The sequence below is a fragment of the Terrapene carolina genome, unplaced genomic scaffold (assembly GCF_002925995.2).
Source record: "Terrapene carolina triunguis isolate 2854851 unplaced genomic scaffold, T_m_triunguis-2.0 Scaffold66, whole genome shotgun sequence".
NCBI classification, from domain to species: Eukaryota; Metazoa; Chordata; order Testudines; family Emydidae; genus Terrapene; species Terrapene triunguis.
In genome coordinates this window covers 54,515,681-54,535,436 of record NW_020664417.1, presented here as the reverse complement: position 1 = coordinate 54,535,436, position 19,756 = coordinate 54,515,681, and the positions used below count along the sequence as shown (strand labels likewise).

Sequence of the window (19,756 nt, the reverse complement as noted above, 5' to 3'; positions counted from 1 at the left end):
TATTTAAAAGACCCTAAAATGGGAAGCGTTCATAGGAACATAGGAGTTGCCACACTGGATTAGACCCAAAGTCCATCTAGCCCAGTGTCTTGGCTCTGACGGTAGCCAGTACCAGATGCTGCAGAGGAAGGTGAAAGAAACCTCACATTAGACTGGTTAATAGCTGGGATAATCTGCCTCCCTAATACTTGGTTTAAACCTTGAAGCATGAGGTTTCATAGCTCTTCCAAAAATCATATTAGCATTAACTGTTATAAAACTGGTATCCTTGTTATCCATTGAAATGTCTGATCCCTTTCCAGTCTGCCGAAGTATTTGGCCTCAGTGACTGTCTGTGGCAACAAGTTCCAGAGTTGAATCATGTTCTGTGAAAAAGTATTTCCTTTCACCAGGTTTGAATTTTCTACCGTTCAGTTTCATTGACTGTCCTGTGGAGCCAGGGAGAACTGCAGCTCCTGATCTGCCTTCTCTAGATCAATCATTATTGTGACTTTTGTCACATCCAGTGGCGTTGGAGCAATTTGTATAGTGGGGAAGCTGAGCACCATTGACTAAAACCATAACCCCCGTATAGGATGGAAACCACTTCAAGCCAGTGGTGCTGCTGCATCCCCAGCACCCCGTTCCAGAACCCTCTGGTCACCTCCCTTTTTAATTATCCCCTTCCTAAAGGTAAACAATCCCAATGTCTTGCGGGGGGGGGGGGGTGTCTTTCACTTTCACTTCTTAGGAGTTTTCCCAGTCCCTTCTCAGTCTCTGAACCCTTCTCCAAACCCTCTCTGAGTCTGCAATACCCTTTTTGAGAAGGGGTCACCAGTACTGCACACCTTCTTCTAGATGAGATAATGCACTAGTTTATATAATGGCATTATATTATTCTCCATTCCATTCCTGATGCACCCTAACATTCTATTTCCCTTTTTTGACCACTGCTGCATACAGTAGAGGTCTCAAGTTAGCTGTCCACAATGATGTCCAGGTTCCTTTTCAGAGATGATACAGTACTAGAGATATCCCTTTTCGGAGATGATACAGAATCCTGTAAGATGCATCAGATAGTAGAGGAGTGGCAGATTGCTTAATTTCCCCCCCAAAAAATGTTGTACAACCCCTGAGTCTGCTCTTGCACCAGTTGGAGTCAGTGGGACCAGGATTTTCAAGGTTGGCTAGGTGTGTAACTATGCAGGTTTGCACCTAACCACATGTGTAAGGGGAACTGATGTAGTCACGGAATTTTCGAAAAGGCAGCAAAGCAAAGTCTGTTGACTGCAGTGGGAGTTGGCTCAGGCCCTAAGGAGGAGAAAGTGTACATTCCTGGGGGGCAGCGGGTGTGGGCTGAGGTTAAGTGCCCTACAGCAGTGGTTCTCAACCAGGGGTATGTGTACCCCTGAGGATACTCAGAGGTCTTCCAGAGGGTACTCAGTGAATCTGGATCAGTGTTTCTCAACCTGGGGGTTGCAGCCCTGGGGGGGGAGGGGGTGTCACAGGACAGGTTCAGGAGGGTTGCAAGTGCAGGACCAGCAGTAGGGGGTGGCAAGCAGGGCAGCTGCTCAGGGTCCCACGCCACTGGGGGCTGCGCAAACCTAAGGTACATGCTTCAGCCCTAGGTGGTGGGGCTCGGGCTACAGACAAGGCTCACAAGTGAAAAACAGGCTCAAATATTGCCCCCAAATGTATATTATATTCCAATTGATTTATTTTATAATTCTATGGTAACAATGAGAAAGTCAGCAATTTTTCAGTAAGTTTGCTGGACACTTTTGTATTTTTATGTCCGATTTTGTAAGTTTTTAAGTGAGGTGAAACTTGGGGATACACAAGTCAGCTCAGACTCTGGAAAGGGAGACCGTAGTCTGGAAAGCTTGAGAGTACAGTGGCAGGAACAAGCACCTGCCCTAGTAGAGACCTTGGTTCAATTCCTTCCTGAGATGGGATTTGAACAGTGACAACACTGAGGCTTTCATGTTGAAAATGTTCCACTTTAATTATCCGTTATTTGGGCCAAAGCAAAATTCCAGTGTGGGAAGCCACGTATAGGGTTAGGGTACTCATCTGGGATGTTAGCTACTCTGGTTCAATTCCCCTGTCTGCCAGCTGGGGCAAAAGGATTTGAATGGGGAGTGCTGTCTGCTTGCCTGTTGAAGCTGTTCCATTTTAACTATTGGGCCAAAGCAAAAGTTAAGTACAAGAGGCCTTCTCTAGTACAGGGGCTCAGGTAAACACTTGTAATGTGGAAGCCCTTGGTTCAAGTCTTCTCTGGGCCTGGTATGGGGAGGCATGAGACATCTATGACAGGGTCGCTATATATTCCATTGACACAGAGCTGGGATAATGGCCTGCTGGGACCATGAGCAGTTGGGTGTAAAGGCTCCCTAAGACCACTTTTACACCAGGGATCAGCCTCCTCTCTAGGCAGCCCTACAAGAAGAGGAGATGCATAAAACTGGTTTAAAGCCACTTTTACAACCCTGCTCTCTGGAATGGTGCAAAGTGCATCTTGGACACAGCCCATGATGTAAGCCCCCCAGTTCTATAAACCTCAGCTCCCATTTATTCTCCTGGCTCATTTTTTTTCTTTCCTCCTTCTTGTCACTCCTTCATCAAATCCTCTGCGCCCCTACCTCCCAACTGGCTCCTATTCCAGTTATAGTTATTTTGTGGGAGTTGCCTTCTTATCATGAACCTCCAGCAGAAACATACTGTAACTAGCTCAGTATTTCACACAGCAGCAGCCAATGACATTAACAAACAAAAAATGTTTGAGGGAAATTGTGCACTTTGCTGGCTTTTTCTTCCCTCCCCTATGTGAAATCATTGTATAATCTTAGTCCAGTGCCCAGTGGACTGATGGTCTGTATCACAAAGCCAGCTATCATTGCCACATGTGTTGTTGGTAGTCTCCACTGACAGGCCAAGGATTGAATGGGCATGGGAGAGCACTGCTTTCTCACCTGTAGAGATACTTCCTTCAGTTCTGGTGAGGTAGATTGGCTTCATTATGAGGAAGCTTGTGCTGTGCTCCTGCTGCTTCTCATACTCTACTCAGAGGGGCTGAAGCACCCACGGGGAAAAATTGGTGGCATAGCAACTGACTGCATGACCGTTAACACCCTTACTTTCAAGTTATGGTGATGGTTTATCATTGATATGGATAAGAAGACTAGGCTGAGTTACATTAATGATAAATTATTCTTGGAAAGGATATTAAACCTCATGCTTCAGGCACTAAGCCAGTCTGTAAGTATTAGAAATCATCGGGATGAGTCCTAATGGTGGGGGAAGATCACCCTTGATCTGCCTAATGTGGCAGGGTCTTGCCCTTTCTGCTGCACCATCTGGTATAGACAACTGCTGGAGCAGGGTACTGGACCATGGGTCTGCTGCTGTGTGGCAATTCCTAGGTCTGTTACAGGAAGGGACTTGGAAGCTGTTTGGGGCTCCATCCTTGGAACTATTCAGCCACCTAAGCGGGGTTTAATATTTCAGGGGTGAATCTGGCTGGATTTGGTTCTCCTTTGTTTACTTCTTTACCCTGACTTGTTGTGACTCAAGCGGACTCGCCCACTAATGCAGTAATCCCGCACTGGGACCAGCCCAGGCCAGGACTTCGTTGTTGCCTTGCTCCCGCCGCACGCTCCGGCCCGTGTCTATTTCAGCAGAATCCCCGAGCCTTCGACGCTTCTGCTTCTCCGACCCGTTTGCTGCTGCCGCAGCGCCGAGGGGAGCCCGGCAGAGCTCGGAGCGCGGCGGCCGGGGGGGAGCCAGCTGGCGGCGCGGGGCGGGCGGCTCTCGGGAGCGGTGAGTGGCCGCCGGAGGAGGAGGGGCGGGGTTTGTAGGAGGGGAGAGAAAAGAGCCGGGACAGCGCCGGCAGCTCAGAAAGCAGAGGGACAGAGAGAGACGCGCCGGGCAGCTCCTAGCGCGGACACATCGGGTCCTGCCGCCCCCCACGCCCCGCTGTGCCGCCAGGAGCAGCGATCCCCCGGCATCCTCCCTCCGAGCCGCTGCAGCGCCCGCTCCCCGACGCCTGCTGCTCTGCTCCCGGGGCAGCTGCGATGCGCCTTGTCCAGAACATGTGCACCATCGCCGAGTACCCCCAGGCCGGCAGCGCCAGCGGAGACGGCTGCGGCGGGGCTTCCTCCGGCCGCCCCCGCCTCATCAAGATCGCGGTGGTGGGAGCCAGCGGCGTGGGCAAAACCGGTGAGTGCTGCCCGCCCGGCGCGCCTCGATCGCTTGGGGGAGCTCCGCGTGGGGAGAGGCCAGGCGCCGGGCTCCCTGCTGCCAGCGTAGCCAGAGACCCTGCCTCGCCTGCCCCACTCCCCTTTCACCCTCCCTCCCGCAAACTGGGGGTGCTGCAGTCACTGACCCTCTTCGAGCCCCTGGGCTGCGGAAGGGGGCTTTGTGCGCACGCATCCCAGGAGGAGAGGTTGTAACCGGCTTTTCTTGTGTTCATTGCAGCCCTGGTGGTGCGATTCCTCACAAAACGCTTCATCGGAGACTACGAGAGAAACGCAGGTAAGGGGGAAGTGGCTGGGCGGCTTGAGTCTAGGGCACAGCCTCGTGCTGCGCGGTGCTACATTGATAAAGGATAAATACCCCCTTGCACTCTCCCCCGAGCACGTCGGGAGGTAGATTCCACTTAGAAAATGTAATTTGTGCCTTAAACAGTGAAAATCTAATACCCCTGCTCCCAATAATCACCGACCTCTGCTGCCTGGTTAACTAACGTTCAGGGGCCATTCACCAGTTTATCAGGGAAGCAAACAGTATTCTTGTACTGTAGTATGCTGAATTCTGGCTAAAAGCAGACAAGGAGCATCTATTCCTGCTATTGTGATGGGGATCGAGGCCTTACACAAAGAGTGTTTGATCTGAAATTTGACTTGTTAAACCCCTAAGGCACTCCACTTTAGCTTGTTGTTCAGAGTTGTGGTCCCAGATCAGTGATGTTGGGGGAAACCCAGCCTCATTCCTTGCCCCTTTCAGGGGTGCTGGAAGGGGGGTTGCTGCCCCCACCCCCGCCCTGGCTTGAAGTGGTTTCCATCAGGGTTTCCATACAGGGTTTACAGTTTTGTTCAATAGTTCTCAGCACCCCCACTATTAAAAACTGTTCCAACACCACTGAACCTGTTCTCATTTTTTCTTTTGAATTTAAAAATAGTTAATGATCCAGGGAAGACAGACAAGCAAACAAGCTTAGCCAAACTAGATAAGAGGTACAAGTGTTGGACAGAATCATTTAAAAAAAATAGAGTGTAGATCAAGGTAATAAGATTAGAAATCAGCTATACTATAGAAATAAGGCAATAAATATATCCAAGAAAGGAGTGTTTCTAGTGACATCACAAACCAATCAAGACGTTGCTGTTGTTGTAGAGACACATGCCTTTAAACATCTCAAGACCATATAGACTCGAAATGCATCCAATCCAAAAACACTTTAAAGAGAAAATATTTGCTCAAGTGCAGAACCCCTAATTGTCAAAGCAACTGATGTCCTATAATAAAAGTTGGTTTGCCTTTGTCAATAATTAAAATTGTCCAGTTCTCTTGAAAGGTGTAATCAGCTCCAAGTCTTTTATAAAATTAAAAAACTGAAAATTTGTAAGCAAGTCAATGCAAAACTAACCCCTATGGGTTCTGATAACCACAAACCACTACAACCTTCCCTCTGTCATTATGTTACAGTTATCAGTCTCTTACCGCAGTTGCTTACAGTTTATAAATTGAGTGGTTAGTGATAAAACGCTTCTATTGGCCTGGGCTCTTAAGTGCTGCCATTCATGTCCCCCCTCCAGGCAATTTTTGGGTCTGTTCATATAGCTGTGAGCGTATTTGTAACAAAATGTTGTTGTTGTTGTTAGGTAACCTTTATAGCAGACAGATCCAAATAGATGGAGAGATGCTTGCTATTCAAGTGCAAGATACACCAGGCATTCAGGTGAGCCACATATCCATACATCTCTTAAAATAGTAACATAAGCTTTAATCTTTATATCTTTTGCCAGATGAGCTGTTCAACCACTTATAAATCGTTCTGGAAAATGGTTCACTATCCATTTTAGTATCAAGTGTTTTGAATGGCAGAACTGGTAACCTTGTTTATAAACAGTGAAAGCTCTATGTACTGTATGTATATAGTACATTGACAGTAAAAGTAAACAACCCACTATTTCAGTTAATCTTTTGTACTCTTGGAGAGACACGCAGTCTTGTACGGGAAGGCTGATTTATCCAATACAGATTTACATTCTAATGTGTTAGAAACATTTTATTTTTGTGCCAACAAGAAATGCATTGGAAAAAACTTGGAAGGAAAAATGTCATTACTACAGCCTGATAAACTCTAAAGTTTCACAAACGTGCACAATAGAAACTAAAAACCATAGTATTGTGGCTGCATTCATTAAGATTTGTTATGACTTAATCTTGTATTATGGAAAGTTTGAGTGTGTAGACAAGAGTAATGCTGGATTTTGCCCTTTTGCACTGGGCAACTCTCCAGGTTTAAATGCTTCCAGCTCATATCTTTGCTTCCCTAGACTTACTGTCTAGCCAGTTAATTTCCCATTCTGTGGAACTACAAAGCTTTTCTCTGCATGCAGAACTACTCAGGTCAATTTTCCACTGGAGTGTGGCAAACTCCAGTGTTATTTATTCCAGATTTCTGCAGCTGGATCAACATACTTTATGAAGGTGCACAAAAAAAAAAAAAAGCTTAATTTACAATACAAAATACAAATCTATCAAAATATAAAATGCATTTAGAATTACAGGCTTTAAATGAAAGTCAGGTTACTTTAATTTTTTTCTGTCATAACCATCTAATTTAAAACAATTCTTCTTTCTCAGATCCATGAACACAATCTGGACTGTAATGAACAGTTGAACAGATGCATTCGATGGGCGGATGCTGTTGTGATTGTTTTCTCCATCACAGATTATAAGAGCTATGAACTACTTAGTCACCTTCACCAGCAAGTTCGACAGTTACACCCAGGAAACAGAGTCCCTGTTGTCGTTGTAGCAAACAAAGCTGATCTCCTACATATTAAAGAGGTGGAGCCACAGAATGGACTTCAACTGGCGAACATGCTAGGTTGTACTTTTTATGAAGTGTCTGTCAGTGAGAACTACAATGATGTCTTCAATGCCTTCCATGTCCTGTGTAAAGAAGTTAGTAAACAACAAATAACTAGCACCCCTGAGAAGAGAAGAACCTCTCTTATCCCAAGGCCAAAGTCGCCAAACATGCAGGATCTGAAGAGAAGGTTTAAGCAAGCTTTGTCTGCTAAAGTTAGGACTGTCACTTCTGTCTGAAAGCAAAACTAAGTGGGGGTTTTATCTTCTCAACCTGTTGTCATAAAGTTCCAACTTTGGAATGTTAAACACTGGCACTATGGAGTCCAAGGCCATGTGACAGAAGGATGGTTCAGAGGTTCTTTTGAACTGCTGTAGAAATAAACCATTGCTTAAAGGAGAAACAAGCATGAGGCTTGAATAAACTCCTTAAGTGATTCTAACAAGTGAATGGTAGAACATCTTCATTTTAAAACCAAACTTTTAGTAATTGAAAAAAAAAAAAAAAACCCCACAAAACTTCAGTCTTGCTTTCCTAGGATGGGACACAGTTGGCTTGATGTACAACCACATCATTTACGAAGTTTGGTGACCAAAAAGATGCCCCGAACTGCAGCTTACTTATTGGAAATAACCATTTGAGTCTTACAGTTGTATGCTTGTTTTTGGTATTGGATGAAGGACAGCATGTATGTATTTTTATTGCTCAGTAGAGCTTGATTTTACCCATGTATTCTAAAGCACAAATGAGCTTATTTTGAAAAGTCAGTGTAAAATGAGTGGCTGTGGCCGGGTTTCATGATTGTAAAAACAATGCTACACTATTTTTACTCGCTACATTATTACTGAGGGTTTGACCAGAATTTTTGTACACAAAAATATTGTGCACAGGGTCTGAGTGTATTTTATCATTACAAATAACTTTTTTTTTTTTTACTGTCTGAAAAATATTGTCGAGATTAATTTTAAAATGTTACACTACTGCTACTTTTCAGATGCAAGTCCCGAGTTGGAATGATGATCCCTGGTAACTGCTCAGTGCAAAATCTTTTCCATTTCCCCCCAGCCCCATTGTGTGTAGTTAGCATGGAAGGAACTCACTTTGTCAATTCAGTATTGTATGATATACACTGCTGGCTCTAGGCAGTGAAGCTGGTTGGATTTTTCTTATCTGAGCCCTTTCTCTCTGAGTTTAGTGGAATATTCATCTTTAACCACACCTAGCAGCCGTATGCATTTTTACATTGAGCCAATGGAGTTTGAGAATATAGGCTAAAGGCCTTATACAAATGCACTTTAAAAAGCCACTTGTGCTTTTGCTTAAACTGTAACTTATTTATTTTGTGTACAATAACTCCTTATGTGGAACAGACTTTTCACTCCTGCAGTCTGTTTCAGCATTAAATTTTTTTGAACTACACATTTTCTCCTGTAGTGTGTTTTGTTTTAAACAGAACTGGAAACAACCTGTGAACCTTGGGGTCAAAGCATTGCTTTACAAGTATCTAATTTTCTCACAATTTCCTGTATGGTATATACTAACCACTCTTTAAAAATCAATAGGTAGAAATATGAATTAAATCCTCCTCCTTTGCATAGTTTTATGTATTCAAGTCTTACAGGCACAAGCACTTTAGGTATCGTGGAAAGTACTCAGAACCTTTTATGTACCATATATTGTCCTTTGATGCAATTATGCAGAAAACAAGGCCTTTCAGACTAGGGTTCAGGATCCATCCCTCCGTCTTCTGGCATAAAAATCCTAATAATGGGGCTGTGAGGGTGAGGCTTGATGTTACTTAGATATGAACTTATTCGTGAGCTAAACACCAGCCTCTCCCACTTTCAACTCTTCTGTTAGAAACTGGCAGTATTAGCACAACCTACACTACAATTTTGCTTAGCGATAAATACGATGCCTTGAAGAATGAAAGTGAGGTTGATTAGTGGGTAAAGTAAATTGGCACAAACCTCTGACTTCATTCCATTCACAGAGAGAACTAGACAGCTGAGACATACTGATTGGAACAAATGGCACCTAGGCCCCAACTTTATCACACAATAATAATAATCATGGGGAAACACAGACTCATTCTTGAGAAAAGAGGTGGCTATGACTTATCTAACCACAGACCACCCCGCAGACCCAGCCAGCTGGCTTAGACAATAAGCCAACAACCATTCTGCCTTCTTAAAAAGGACTAGTTTTCCTAGGCCAACCCCTAAGAGCTTCTAGCACTGGGTTTCATTGTCCTGAAACATCAAAATTCTCTTCTTCTCTATCACCCAAGTAGGAGACAGTAACCATTTACCCCAAATTAATTTCCAATTGCTTACAAAAATGTCACCTGCAAGACTAGCCTGCCCCAAGATGCTACTAGTCATTGCTTGGTGGTCACCTGGACAAAGTGTTTCCTTCTGGTTGGAAGATTGGCTGCAGGCAAAGTCAAAAGCCAACCCCTGGGAGTCAGGCTCCCAACTCCGCTCCTGATCTAGGGCATCCCCACCTAATGCCAAGCTTAGCTAGAATATTCATCACTTGCAATAGGGCAGTTGCTTCACCACCACACCTGCTGCAGTAATGTGCAATTATACCAGCCTGACCAGAAGGATCATAGACTAGATTACGTTACAGTCTCATTTGAGCTTTAATGCAGATGTGTCAACTAACTCATTGTCACCCAAGTGTCTAATGTCCACATCAGACTGGCCAAAGTGCCACATACAAGCCAAAACCAGGGCAGGTGACAGACAGTTGCAAGCATCCCACCTTTCCCCTGGAGCAGGTTCCTGGCATTGTGCTGGTATGGCAAAAGGGGGGTGGGGGTTGGAAAAGGATGAGCACTGCAGGAGAACATGATACATTACGAACCAGTTGTCTAACCAGACCACTGCTTTCTTATTTTTAAAGACCCTCTCCCCTCCACCCATTTCACCACAACTACTAAGATAGGGAAGCCTTCCAAAATCTGGTATAATATCCTTTGACCTCCCCACTTCTTTGGCCAGCATCCTACACCTCCAAACGCAAAATTCAATCCTCTACCGCAGCGGAGAATGGCCGTGTCCCGTACTGTGTAGATGAGGTTTGCCTGATGAAGCAGTGGCATCTGCTGAGCTGTTCCTGCTTGTAGATGACTGGAGGGAACTCGAAGGCCCTTGAATCCTGTTGTGTATGTGTGGCTGGAGGAAGACGAGAAGGAGTCCACCAAGGGATAAGCAACAGACACCTGGATATCTCCTTGGCCTCTACAGAAAATTTGGGTGCTAGCCATGATCTCACTTTGGGACAGCAAGCATCCTCCTGCCAGTTCACAGCATGCAGTGCCCATGCTGACCCCCACGTAGGGGCCAGTTCCCTGCCTTAGCTCTCTATGTCACCCTCCCTCAAAACTTCTGTTGGTAATACAACCAAAAACCACACTCACCCTGCCCCACCCTCCTCCCCCAAACTAGGGGACACAGCCCCCACCCTCCTTTCCAAAACACATCCCCAAAGGCCCAAGGTCTGCCTTGTTGTCCTTGAACAGCAGCCAATCATCTTTGTCTCCTTTCAGCCTCTGACTGCTCTCTCTGTTGCTGAAGTACAATGCTCTAGCCTGCTGTTGCATTCCACCATGGCAAACTGGCTATGAAAGTTCCCCCAAGGTGGGCATAGAAGATTAGGCATCCCCCCTATACAGGGATCTGTGGAACCACAAGAGCTGTGGGAACCTCCAACACCAAAGTCTATTTAGGCCCCAACCCTCACTGGTTTGCCCTGCCCAATAACTCATGCAGCATGTCCTCAGATTACCAAATCAGGAGTCAGAGTGTTCAGCTAAGGGGGGTGGGGAAAGGAAGGAGACAGAAACTGTCACGGCTGCAACAGCTTCTTAGGACTGGTGACCACTTCCCTGTGCCAGGAGCTCCTGTCTAGAATCCCTTGGGGCGGCTGAAAGACAGGGGAAGGGCCATACAATGTGGAGGAATTGACGGCCACACAGCAGAATGGACACATAACCAAGTTCCCCTTTCTGGTTATGCTGCATGTGTGTGTGTATGGGGTGGGGTGGGGGAAGAGCAACAGAATGTATCTAATAAATGAAGGGTTGGTGTGTATGAAAAAACCAGGAAGATGAGCAGATTCTGTAATCTTTGCTTTATTGTTAAGTAATTTCCAAAACATCTATATTCTGATAATGTAAACAGTGCAGACGAAGAAGAAATGATGTAACCACAGAGATAGGCTGTTTGCTGTCATTTTTCTAACTTGCTCAGTCAAAAAGACTTCATAAGGTTTTAGCATTACATGTGGTTTGATGTTACTTTCCCATCAAGTACAGTGGAACGTAACGTTCTATATTCATCGTCTAAATCTGTTTTCATAAAGGCAACTTTGTCCATGCTTCAGTCTAACCTTTATAATCAGGCTTTTGTTCCCTTCTGGCCACCGAAGTGCACCATTAAAACAAAATAAAGAGTTTTCAGAAAAAAGGTTACATTTAACAGAACTTAAACTAGCTAGTGAGCAAAGGTTAAAGAACTAGTTTCTATTTAACCTAGTCTCTGGGCATAATAAAGAATGCTAAAATAGGGGAACTACGCTGTATATAGATAGACGGCCTAAAAATGTGCCCCTAAAATGTAACAGTAAATGATCTCCCAGCATAGAATGTAGTCTTAGCATCCCTGGGATGAACAAACTGAGACAATACGCTGCATCTTTGTGGCACCATTATTTTATGCTGCATTTTTATTAACCTCAGTGCTGAATACAGTTGGAATCCTCAACCACTTATGTTTTTCTCCTCCAAAGATTAAAGCAAAATTAAAAAAAGAAAAGTTACATAACTCAGACAGCTTGTCTTGTTAAAAGCTGTTGCCTAATCATAAATTAAAATCAAAAGCTCTTCCTACCCTTGTTATTCAGAAATACAACTTTAAACGAGTGTTCTACTTTTGGAACCCTAATGTTTTTGCAAATGGGAATATGTTATTTATTTGATGTGCCTGAAAGAAGCATTCCTCTAGGATTAATAAAGTGAAACATCTAATCATCTCAGCCCACGTTTTCCTGTGCAAAATCATGCAGAGGAGAATGTCATCAAAGAAAGTGACTTTTCTCATGAGACTATGACTGAGGCAAACAAGAGAGGAAACCAGGGACCTGTGAGAAAGCCAGTACATGGCTCACCAGTTTGATTATGGTGGGATTCTCCATCCATGTTTCCCTACACCTCTACCCTATCAGCAGTATAGCCATCAGTGGACTTGTTGCTATTCTACTACTGACAACTCAGTTCACTGCTGTGCTTCATAGCCTCCTGCTGGGGTTAAGGCCACAGACTGCGCAGAAGGAGTTAAACACGTAACTAAGGCACATGTGTTTTGCAGGGGAACAAAACAAGCCAGGGCTAGGTTTTGCTACCTTTACTCCCACTTTACACTACAAGGAATCCCATTTTGGGACTACTTCCAGTGGAAAGTACTACTCCATAAAGGTAAGGTGGCAGAATCTAGCCCTTTGCAGCTGTTCCAGAATTACCCCCTTTCTGGGGAATTACTACAGGCAGCCATCTTCTCTGGGCAATGCGGTGGGGAGGGCCCATGTTAGCAATATCATTCAGCAGGGAGGAGCCGAGTGTCAGCCTGATGTCACTGAACAAATGAATGATTTTTAAGTGCTCCCACAATCCATGCAAGTCCCCTTGCAGCCAGCTATCAAATCACTCGACTCAGTTTTCAATTACAACCACAATTAGTTTTTAGACAAATTCATTTTTGGAAGAATATCGGAAAGGATGACAGGCAAGAGGGTGGTATTTCCAGTGAAGGCAAATCACTTATCTTCTCCGCAGATCTGCACTCTTCAGATGCCTATGTCTGGTTGTAGATGGTCTGTTGCAAACAACAACTCAGGAATGTTAAGTGGTGTCAGGAGCATTGAGGAGAGCACAATTACCTGAAGACAGAAATAAAAAAATGCAATTCAGGAGACTAATCTTGTCTGCAATCAGAACAAGGTCTCTAAACGTGTACTGTTCATTTACAGAACAGCAGAGGAATCATTGATGTCTTATGCTCACTGTGAGGTTGCAATACAGCTTGTCCAATGCTACCACCTGCTCAGCTAATAATTATAGCTGAACCCACCAGTGGGAGAACAGTGATTACTATCCCACTCCTAATGCATTTGTAGTGTGACTCGTTCACCCCACACAGTTCCACTACTAGGGTAGCACAGTGATTTGTTATGACTCCCACTGTGTTACTTGTGAAAAATGAGTTGCTCAACCAGCAGTTTCCCTTGCCACAGCACTGAATTTTGTCAACAAGTGACTCAAAATTGCAGCTGTTTCTTCTTTGTTTACGCTGAGGTGAAAATTACAGAAAGCATTGTCTGCCTGCTGTGGCTAGTCAATGAAATACAGTCAACTGTCAGAAACTTGCCACTTGAGACCAGGAGCCTGGTGTTCCAGCCAGCAGGATCACGGTTCAAGCACGGACACAGTTTGGATTATCTTTGTTACTCTTTTCATAAGGAGAAAATATGTCCCTAGTGAAAGGCAGCATCACCCATTACTAAAGCTGGTCAAAACAGGGCTTTGGAGCTGTGCTCCGGCTCCGCTCCAGCTCCAGGCAAAAACCTGCAGCTCCACTGCTCCGGAGCTGCTCCGTGCTCCAGCTCCGGGCTCCGCTCCAAAGCCCTGGTTTTGATCAAATCTTTTTTCCATTGAAAAATACTGTTTTGTCAAAACCAAAAGTGTTCTGCAGAAACGTCTTGGTTCTGACACAATATTCATTGGGAAGGTTTCTCAGGTCAAGGAGGGAATTGCTAGTCAGGGACAGAGGTGTGGGCAACCCAGATTGAAGCCTGTTTTCTGCCTGATTCAGAGCAGGGACTTCAACCTGAGTCCTCCCAAATCTCAGACAAACACCCGAACCACCAAGCTTTAGAGTCAGCCTCTCTCTCTCTGGCTCAATGAATATTTAATTCTTTACACAGATCAATGCCAACATCCAGCATTGGAACACTTCAAAAACTAATATTTTTCACAGAGCAGAATTGTTGTTTTCATCCTTTAAGCAGCAGGCCATCATAGATGGATTTTTGTACACAATATATATTTATATATGTTTTTTCTCCCCTGGGTCCCTAACTAGATTTTATTAGCTACTAAATTCTCAGTCCTGCAGATCTAATGGAGTGTCGAGCTTTCCTACCATTAGAGCCAACTACTGAGTATAACAAGCACTACTCACAGCAGTGTTTGTAAGATCAGGCCCACAGGACAAACTGGAGGAGCGTTGTACCAGACTTAAAAATGAATTTGCTTTCTCAATGTAAGATTAAGGGTATCTAATTTAGAAAAATCCAAAATGAGGAGGCATAAATTATGGCAACTGTAATTTAAATGCCAACAACATTGATTGTGCATGTACCTATTTTCTTTTAGTAATTGATCAAATTGTGCACACTCTTCATCTGAGGTAAAAATCAACACGCATGAATATGTTTTTATCTGAATATTCAAACATTGCAGGTGATTTAAAAAAAAAAGATGTTAAATACCAAATACCCCAGATCTCAGTAGTACTACACTTAAGCCTCCCCTGTTCCACATTCTTTTCTTTTCTTTCATCCTCTCTTTAAATAATGAAAAGAATCTGGAGTTAAATTACTACACTTTCTTTTGTGCTAACACAAACTACAGCAAAATGACACAGATTATCTCTTCTATTTCCCATTGCTTAAGACCATCTCTGTAATTTGCTGGTGACAAAGACTGCACTTTCCTATTTATGTTGTGGAGGAATCAGAGTACAGTACAGTCTGTGCACTCCTCTTCCTATGTACTCAGCTTAATTCTAAGAAATATGAGGTGCCATATTACTAATGTTTTTTGTCTATGAATCTACAGGCCAAACCACCACCACTCACAGATAAAAGGAAATTTCATCTTCATAGTATTATCACTAAACTAGCAGGGTAGATGTGCAATTGATAAAATGAGTCCACACAAACAAATGAGTGATGATTGTAACTTATTCTGATGTTAAGACACAGTCTTGCTGTCTCCCATCCATGCACATGGATATCAATAGTGGTTTCAGATGTGGATGGAGGAGAGCATATGGCCCTCTGTTTCTATGGAAAGCAGATGATCCAATCTTTTGTACAATTGCCCATAAATGTCCAAGCAAGTCTCTTTAGGAGGATAAATTTCCTTTGCAGATCCTCACCCATCTTAACATTTGTGTCCTTGTCTGTGACACTTTAATTGAGGGCTACATTTTGTCATGACAGCCACCATAAAGTGGCCAGAGGGTCACTCCATGATCCACTACACTGTAATGAGTAGCACCAGGGTAAACAAAGAGAAGGTGAGGAGGAGAAGGTTTGTGTAAAAAATGAAGGAATTGTGAAACAGAAACTAATTTGGGAAATTAATCATCCCACAATGCAAACATCCCATGAGATGGTAGCTGGTAATCTTGGATATCACCAGATATCTGGCTCGCAAGGAGGCACAGGAGGCTGAATGCACATGCTGTGAAGTTTCAGACTACACGGCTCAGACAATATGATGCAAACAGCAATACTAATGACAATGCAGTACAACACTGGGTGTAATCCCGTGGGCAAAACTTCCTTTGACTTCAGTGGGGCCAGGATTTCACCCAATATTTCAGAGCAGCTAAAGAACACAAACCAGTCACACACAAATGATAATCATGGTTGCCAGGGGTGATAATTGCACTTCATAAATAACCATGCTCTTCTATAGCATTTAATGTAAGGCATGTTTGAGACCTCACAGAAATAATCTGGGCCAGCAGAAGTAAATCATTGGAACTGAATCTGTATAAACTGGGCATGTCTTTATATTTCTGTTCTCATCTGTGTCATTGTTGCATCGGCATACAGTGGGAATACAGTAAAAAAGGTGCAGGACACATGGATTGTCACATGTCACCATGCTCTGCTGTAGAGCAGATCTCTGGAGTCTGTGTGCATGTGAACACGAACCAATATTGGTACGTGTTCAAACATTGGTGGGTAGTTAGTGATGTGACACAGGGAAGGGATTAAAACGTCCACTTTTTCCTCTTTCCTCCTCTTTAGTTTCTTATTTTTTTTAAAAGTCATTCTCCTCTCTTGTTAGTTCAGTTGTTTCTGCCTCTTCCCAAGTTAGATGCCTCTAGGGGTACCAATTCATTACACCTATGAGGTGGTATCTGCGAAGAAGCAGTAGGCAGAGCTATTCAGCTTCATCTGAAAACAAATGATGCCTGAAACACACTGTTCTCTTTTGTGTCTCACAATGAGAAGAGATGAACCAAATGTCCCCTATCCACACTAAAATATATATTTGCTTATGTGGATAAAAACATATGTTTCCAATCTCCAGACTTAATTCTCATTTGCCTAAACTCCAAACAACTGCTGAGGCAATTGGTGGGGAAACCGATCTACTGACAGGTTGTCTGTTGTTGTTTTATAAATTTCTTTACTTTCACATCCACAGTGCAACTCCAGTTTAAAAGAAGTGCCAATAATTAGTGCAAATGTCAGTGTTTTGTTTAAGTGCAACGGAACAGGGAGGCCAATGTTTTCCTCTTGCCCTGATGTCTGAAACTAATCGCCTGAACATCACAAAAACAGCTCTGTTAAACACTGGCTTGTGGTAGATGAATGCCTGGCTCTTTGAAAAGAGAATAATCCCAAGCAGGTGGCGCATATTCACAGCTGAACTCTAGAAATCCAGGTAAATCCAACTAACTCAGACACTTTTATATGCGAGACTCGAACAACCAATTCTTTTCTTCCATTTACTCCCCTCAGGACTCTCCCCTAAAGCCCTTTAGCCCCTAATGTAACAATTTCATACAAAGGCAAGGGGCAGTAAAAGCTGCGTCAACTCTAAATTCTTTGGGACTCTGCCTCAAAGGGTGACCTGCCACCAGGGTCAACCAAAGCAAAGCAGCACCAGATTCCATGTCACCACTGTCAAACCTCAATCCCTTTTAGAAAGTTAGCCAAAAGAATTCCTGCATAGTTTTACACCATCTCTCTCATTAACTCCGTGCTTATCTTTCAAGCTATATTAAAACATTTAGAGTCTGGATTAACTTGTCCATCAGTACATCACAATTCAGTCCCTGTTCTGGATAGCAAAGAATTTGACTCACTGTGTTAAGGAGATAAGTGAGAAGCTAATTGGAGAGAAACATGTTATCAGATGAAAAAGTGCTCTTGGAAAGGGCATTTTATCTTATAAAAATATTGAGTTCTCAACTCAAAGATGCTGTTAAAGTGCGGAAAACATGCTATCAATCAGAGGCTGCTCTGCCTTGGTTGGCTCCATTTTGCTACAGACTTTTCATTAGTTAGAGCTGTATTCGCAGGAATTAAAACAAGAGAGTTTACATTCAGCCTTTGGAACAAGACATGTTTAATGACACAGGCAGCTGGTTATGAAGTGTTTCTTTGCATCTCTCTTGCAGCTATAAAGATCACCTTCTGTGCCTGCTCCACCCAGGAGAAATCCAGCTGCTCCCATACACCTTCCTCCAAATTAACAATTATCAATATCTTAGACCCTGCCAGAAGTAACCCCTGCCCTCCCCACTCCACTGGAATGACAGTGAATGCAGCCAGGAGCTGCTGCCAGAGAATGAACGGGGCAGGGACCAGTCAGATGGACTTTTTGTCCCCGCTCCCAAGAAACCCCACCACACAGAGCTACCCCCGCCCTCAGAGGCAGACGGTGTGCCCAGGAGCAGCAGAACTTCAGATGCTTGCCAATAATATTCCCTTCCCCTTAACTGACTGAGCCCAAAGTGATTTTGGAGGTTGGGCAGGGTCAATGAATGGCACCTTAGTGCCAGGGGCATGTGGACAGAAGAGAGGGGATGGGACAGGGGAGGAGGTTGGGGGTTTGGAGAGACAAACCTGGAGGGAATGTAAGTACTATTTGACAGGTTGCCTGTGTGGTTGTTTATAGACTTTGTCTGTCTTGTTTATTCAGCTGTAAACTCTTTGAGGTGGGCGTCTTTTACTCTGAGGGATAGGATGGCAGCCAGGTTGTCAACTTGAGCATAGCACACTGAACTGCAGGTGGGAGGGGGGACATTTTAACCGGGGTTGGAGCAAACTCTTACAGAAAACGTCCAGGGATCTGAGGTCCATACAAGCAGCTAGGATCTTGATTTTTAAGGTCTCATCCTGACTCTCACTCAGTAACAGAAAATAAATAATTTATCCAGTACAGACGGATGAAAGGCTAAGACAGCCCTGCAAGAATTCAACCCTGTTGCTGTAGGGAGTCACAGTAACTCAGACCTGACTGTGAGAAGGTGGCCCTGCTTGGGGCACCCTCCCGCGGCAGGTCATGGCATGACAAGTGTGTCTGCCTCAGTTTTCCATGAGAATGCACCCAGATTAAGGCATGTTGTCTCTCTCAGCAACAAACTCAAACCCCTTTATTCCCTGGGTCACCGCTCCCAGGTCACCCACCAGAGAGTCAGTAACCACTCTGCCCCAGTCCGTTTAGCCCATTACAGGGCGCCCCATTCTCCAGGTCTTCTACCCGATAGTTCCCAGACCCGCTTCTCTACCACGAGTTTTCTCCTGTAGCCCTAAGTCAGGTCTCCCACGACAGAATTCTGCTCAGTGTTCCATTCAGCCAGGCGTCCCTGCCTGACAGTCCTACCTCTGCTCAGGGCATGTCCCTCCAGGATCAACCCCTTGTTCTGGGATCAGCTTCCTGCAGCCTCCCTGGCTCACTGCTAGAGGACTTCCCACAGTGTTCCATTCAGCCAGACTCTGCCTATGAGTCCTGCCTAGGGTGACCAGATGTCCTGATTTTATAGCGACAGGCCTGATATTCGGGGGGGTTTCTTATATAGGTGCCTATTACCCCCCACACTCTGTCCCGATTTTTCATACTTGCTGTCTGGGCACCCTAGTCCTGCCCCTGCTCCTGGGATCCACACTCCAGGATCAACGCTCTCCTTTTGGGCTTACTTTCCCCTAACCTTCCCTTCTTCCTAGGGGCTTTAGCACAAGTTCTCCTCTAACTCATCAGGGGTTCCCCAGCTTTGGCCAGTCCTCACCAACAACCTTTTGCTCTACCTCATGGCTCTCTGTAACAGCTTGCTGCTGCTGCCGCCGCTACCAGGAACAATCCTTTCCTCCTCAGGCAGCTCTCATCTGCTCTTCTCTGCCTGTCTCAGACAGCTCTGCCTCACTAAGTCTCTCTCCCATAGGGCCCAGGTGCCCTCTTTTAAGCCCAGTTAGGAGGCAGCTGAGCAGTCACAGGTGCACTGGCCTTTTCCCTTTTCAAGGACCAGCATCACCCTGTGACATTGACACGTAAGCCTCTAACACCATCCCCTTTCCACCTCAGAGGCCCCTAATCTGAGCCATTTCCTTTCTGTCTGAGGAGAACTGAACATTTTGGACAGTCATTACTGTTCCGCTTAATGGCATCGCTGCTTGCAGTTCAATTTACGTATGCAGATTCCCAAGCAAATACTCACTCACAGAAAACTGCATGTGCAAATTCTGAGGTCCTATGGAATGATCTGGGCCTCACTGAATCTACTGCACACAACAAACTTTAAATAACTTGCATCTGAAAGCTGCTTGCCTGCAGATGTTTCACAACAGAGACCTGACACCATTATTAGC

The 19,756-nt window shown here is 44.6% G+C and overlaps 2 protein-coding genes across 2 annotated transcripts in view; one reads left to right on the top strand and one right to left on the bottom strand.

Moving 5' to 3' along the window:
• Positions 1-3,894: 3,894 nt before the first annotated feature.
• RASL11B (RAS like family 11 member B) lies at positions 3,895-8,497 on the top strand. The gene is made up of 4 exons (XM_024216159.2): positions 3,895-4,197; positions 4,456-4,512; positions 5,862-5,938; positions 6,850-8,497. Exons 1-4 carry the CDS (start codon positions 4,053-4,055, stop codon positions 7,315-7,317), a joined length of 747 nt encoding a protein of 248 aa, XP_024071927.1. The 5' UTR covers positions 3,895-4,052; the 3' UTR covers positions 7,318-8,497.
• Positions 8,498-11,211: 2,714 nt separating this feature from the next.
• Positions 11,212-19,756, bottom strand: part of SCFD2 (sec1 family domain containing 2) — a 283,912-nt gene continuing 275,367 nt past the window's right edge. Inside the window, exon 9 of the mRNA XM_026648121.2 lies at positions 11,212-13,021. Coding sequence (XP_026503906.1) covers positions 12,929-13,021 — 93 coding nt within the window. The 3' untranslated portion in view covers positions 11,212-12,928. The remainder of the gene's footprint in view (positions 13,022-19,756) is intronic.